The following is a 4,339-nucleotide window of genomic DNA, read 5'->3' as shown; positions in this document are numbered from 1 at the left end:
TGTTTTGTAGTCGCGCCGCCTTTCTCGCAAGGGCTATTGGGTCATTTGAAATTCTCAACATCTTGCTAAAAACATTCGGTTCTACTCCTGATGGACTACAATAATTTGTAGCGAATATGACGATTTTAGATTCAAATTCATTTTTAATATGACGTCATTTTCCTTAAGGCAGGGTGCGACCAAACCGAATAAATAGACTGCACCATATTATTGAAATTCTTTTTCTAATCATTGTGACCTCATTTCACATCAATGATTGTACTGTACACCAACGGTTGTAAATCTTGCATTAATATCGAAGTTGTATTCAAGAATCATCAACAACGCAGCAATACGACAACATCGTGAACTTTACACATTACTTCAGAGATTGACAAGATAACGAAATATACCATAACATATTATAAACGACCTTTACAATTGTTAAGAATCACGTTACCTTGACTGTAATGAGACTATCCAAGGGATGTGCGTCACTGGCTGGGCCTCGTATTCGTCTGACATCCGTGACGTAGACAAGGTCATACAATCTTTTACACGTTACTCCGTACGAGGAAGAGGCCGGCAAAATGAGCCCCCTTTACAATCGAATGGGATTTCAAAAAATGCCGATAACGGTTGGAATATATTTTTAGGCCAAAGACAATAAAATAGTGTTGTCGAAATTGGTTTAACGTCATTCCTCCCTTAATGCGATCCATTTTGTCCGCTTCTCCCCTACATATAAATATGTTGTTGTCTACCGTATTTTATAATTAATCATTTTTCTTAACTATCAACAGACGTTCTAGGGTTGGCTTACAATTAGTTTTTCTCTCTTTTGCCTCTTGATGTTCTTTTACCGTAATCGTGTCCTCGTTGGTTGGGGAAAGATTTTTGTTAAAGACACTGTTGTTACTCAATAGCGCGTTTAGAGTGTGACAGAAACGAATGCCAAGTGTCCGATTCCTTGCGAAATCGGATAATATTTTAAGAAAACTGAACCGCGGCATTCAGTTTTAGTTGGACTTATGACAATTATTATACTTACCGTTATACTCTCCCAGGCGTCTATATATTACTTTTTAGAGATGATAAATTATTATACCGTTGACTGTAACGAGCAGACTCCCCACGGTTACTTATAATATAATTGACGCTAAGCAACGGAATTTTCACCATTGACTAATAAACCTTGGTGTAATCATTAATTCGTTGGTTACGTCTGAATGGATGAGTCGCGATTATTCTTCTTCATTTTCAGAAATTTTTAATACACGAAAAGATTCGCTAACCTTTGAAGATTTCCTGTTTTTATGTGTGAGAAATTATTACAGGAAGTGGAACGCGGATTACATTATTTAAAAAAAGAACCAATAACACTAATCGATCTAAGTCACAAAGATATTAAGCAATAAATCAGCAAATCTTTGAAGGCAAAATAAAAATAAAAATTCTATGTTCATGATGCTTAATGAATTCATCTTTATATTACCCGAGGAATATTCGCAAAACCGTTAATGTGGAACTCAAAAAATGTAGAAAAATATTTTCGCAAAGTTTTGTCTTACCGACTACGTAAGTTTTATTTAGTTTATTCAAGAGTATCGTTTCCGCACTTTTATGTTACTCATATTTATTTTTATCTTTTGTAAATTTTGGTTTTCAAACACAATAATGATTCGTATTGACGAAGTTCGTGCGAATAATATTAAAATTATAAGTATATGGAAATTTCTCTAGAAACAGGTGAGTTTTTTTTCATTTTTCCCTTCCGAAGTCGACGAATATCTCGAGTGAAGAAAAAAAAACCGATAAAATTCTACACTGAAAACATCCTAATTACCGTAAAAATCTATGATTACTTTTCAACGGCATTGTTAGCATAACGGCAAATTGCACCTTTCAAACGGACCCGTGATTCGCGAGCTTGATGTTAAATTCTCCGTTTCAGGATAACAAAACGTTGTTTTAGATTCTCATTTTCTGCATAACTTTGTACGCAAAAGAAAGCGTTCGGTTTACGAACTTGACCGATGATCCCTGAGCCCCCCGCTGTTATTATTCGTTACAATTAAATATTTATCACTCGAGACAATTTCTGGACTCTGTTTAAAAGCAAATCTCCTTGCTTAACCATAGCTTGGTACTGCCAATTTTTGCTGTCCGGTCGATTTGTCTCCACGACACCGCCAACACGGTCGACTTTACAATGCAGTCGTCCGGCGGCTATGAAGCGCGAAAGTTCCCTGGGTGACAGAAAAAGTATACCAAGGAAAGTAGTTGAGCAGATCTTGCGATGCGAGTCGAGTTAACATCACAAACAAGAGTAATACTCACTGGTCGACATAATCCACTGTGACGCCAAAGGCTTCAGCCATGTACTGAAGCGTAAGCGATCTGTAGGACTCGAGGAGCTGAGTGTAAGCTAAGATACGCATTTCCCTAACATAGTAACGGTAATGGGGAAAAACGAGGTAATCTCTGCGCAACAATCCCTCAACTTGGGCTGAAACATAATTTTAGAAATGGATAACTCTATGAATCATGGTTTGGGATCTAATTTCTCATTACGGAAAATGTGTAGTCTGAATCTTACCTAAATTTTTGAAGAAATCAGCGTAGTGGCAATTGTACAAAGAAAACAGATAGTCCTTGGTGTCGGGATTGGTGTGGAGAACTTCAAGAATTTCAGAACCTTTAATAATTTTGTCTCGAAGCTGGTTACGGGGCAAACTTATCATGCTCAAGTAGACCGTGTATCTCACAAATGTGTTGTAGTCCATCAGCTCATAGCTGGTGAACGTGCTAATTGTGTCCAGGAAGAATGTCGCAGCTTCCTTGAAGTCACGGACTGCGATGCAGTAGGTTCCTTGGTAGACTTTGAGCCTGTTCCTTCTGTCCCAGTCTCCACCTTCCTCGATCAAGCTGTGCAGATGGAAATAATAAAGTTATGAGTAAGAGAAGTGAAAAAAATTCAGATATCTTTACCTCTTAGCCTTCTCTATGTTTCGTGTGACGAGATCGTGGTCCATGTAAAAAAGGCCGATCCTAATATTGTGGAAGACAATGTCGAGTCTGTGACCCAGAGATACCGTCTTATCGTAAGTTTTTCTAAATGCAGATATCGCTCCATCCTTGTCTCCGATTCTGCACAGGTGTTCAGACTTCTTTAAGTTCGCCTCTCTAACTTCCATCTCGCCTAGGTTTTGCTCCGCGTCTTCGATCGCCGCATCGAGCACCTTCAGCTGCTCCTGATTCGTCGCTACCATCTTTGCTAGAAAGGCCTCGTCTACAGTCCAATTAAGGTCCTGGCAAACTTCTTTGTAGAACGGCGCCATATCTGGGAAGAACAGCGCGAAAGGTCAGTTGGATTAGCTCGAAGAGAGGTGGGCTGCAACAAAAGTGCAACACGAATCGGCTGACGCTTTTTCAAATATGGGGTTAGGAAGCACTTTTCAAGATTTTCGAGGTTATGTTCCCGATGAGTTGACGATAACCGCAAAAGGTAGAAGAAAAGATCTATGGAGTGATTACGGGATTGGCTGGTATTTTGATGATTATTTTTTTTATTTACAGGCAGTAATTCCCGCATGCAAAAATAGTACCGTGGTATTGTCTTACTTTCCGCTTTGATGGCATCGAGGAGCTTTGTTTTCAAGCTTATCTCATCTTTGTGCTCCGGTAAACCAAGCAGGAATTTTGTCTGGGCCAATTCCAAATTTGGATTCTTTTCCAGACCCTCTTCTTCCAAATTTTCCAACGGCATTTTTCCTCTTGACAGCTTCCTACGACTCAGCAATAAAGGAACAATCCCACTGTTAAGGACGGGAATGAATTTACACTTTATGGTGACACGGGTGACACGCTTCTCTAGTTGGTCAAACGGTTCACTAACCGCCCCAGAGACAGCGCCACAAATCAACCTGCAAAGCCTCAAAAGCCCGTCGGTATTACAGATCCCGGTCGTCTCTTGTTTTCTCTCTTTTGCTTCGTTAGTTCATTCTTCCTAATGTTTGCTATTCGGCGACATCGATGCCTTTGAATGTCAACACATTCACCTACAGATATTAATTGCACAAACGTTTCACCGGCTTGATATTCATATAATATATTTGAGATGATTTTCTGATTACTCTCTTTCGGTACCAAATACCTCATACATACTCATTCATCGGATTGATTCCAATTTTGAGAACAAAATTTTATGGAAATCATATCTTGATTCTAGCAGAATTACTGCAAAAATTTGATTCCAATTAATCTTCAAGTTTAATTCCTTTAATGCGAAGCGTCTTATACGATGTAATATTTCAACAATGATTATACCGAGAAAGGAACTGCAAGAATATTTGTAGAA

The 4,339-nt window shown here is 38.8% G+C and overlaps 1 protein-coding gene across 2 annotated transcripts; it reads right to left on the bottom strand.

Annotated features, from left to right (window-relative positions):
* Window positions 1-379: 379 nt before the first annotated feature.
* LOC124182268 (26S proteasome non-ATPase regulatory subunit 6) lies at window positions 380-3,850 on the bottom strand. 2 transcript variants are annotated; one of them, XM_046569285.1, is made up of 5 exons: window positions 3,604-3,850; window positions 2,971-3,322; window positions 2,579-2,907; window positions 2,320-2,488; window positions 380-2,228 (listed from the first exon to the last, which is right to left on the bottom strand). In XM_046569285.1, the coding sequence occupies exons 1-5, from the start codon at window positions 3,746-3,748 to the stop codon at window positions 2,054-2,056; spliced, it is 1,170 nt and encodes a 389-aa protein (XP_046425241.1). In that variant the 5' UTR covers window positions 3,749-3,850; the 3' UTR covers window positions 380-2,053. The 2 variants fall into 2 exon arrangements, with proteins under 2 accessions (XP_046425241.1, XP_046425242.1); XM_046569286.1 differs by having other exon boundaries at window positions 2,971-3,373; window positions 3,604-3,737.
* Between the last annotated feature and the right edge of the window lie 489 nt (window positions 3,851-4,339).

Source organism: Neodiprion fabricii, chromosome 5 (assembly GCF_021155785.1).
Source record: "Neodiprion fabricii isolate iyNeoFabr1 chromosome 5, iyNeoFabr1.1, whole genome shotgun sequence".
Lineage (NCBI taxonomy): Eukaryota > Metazoa > Arthropoda > Insecta > Hymenoptera > Diprionidae > Neodiprion > Neodiprion fabricii.
The sequence above is the reverse complement of the archived record's forward strand: the minus strand, read 5'-3'. Positions and strand labels throughout refer to the sequence as shown.

Bases quoted from the DNA above. Each gene is read 5' to 3' on its own strand.
- LOC124182268 (XM_046569285.1), bottom strand. From the start codon at position 3,748: ATGCCGTTGGAAAATTTGGAAGAAGAGGGTCTGGAAAAGAATCCAAAT. The intron at 2,908-2,970 runs GTAAAGATATCT...CCATCTGCACAG, and splicing joins AACATAGAGAAGGCTAAGAG to CTTGATCGAGGAAGGTGGAG. The intron at 2,489-2,578 runs GTAAGATTCAGA...ATTATGTTTCAG, and splicing joins TGATTTCTTCAAAAATTTAG to CCCAAGTTGAGGGATTGTTG.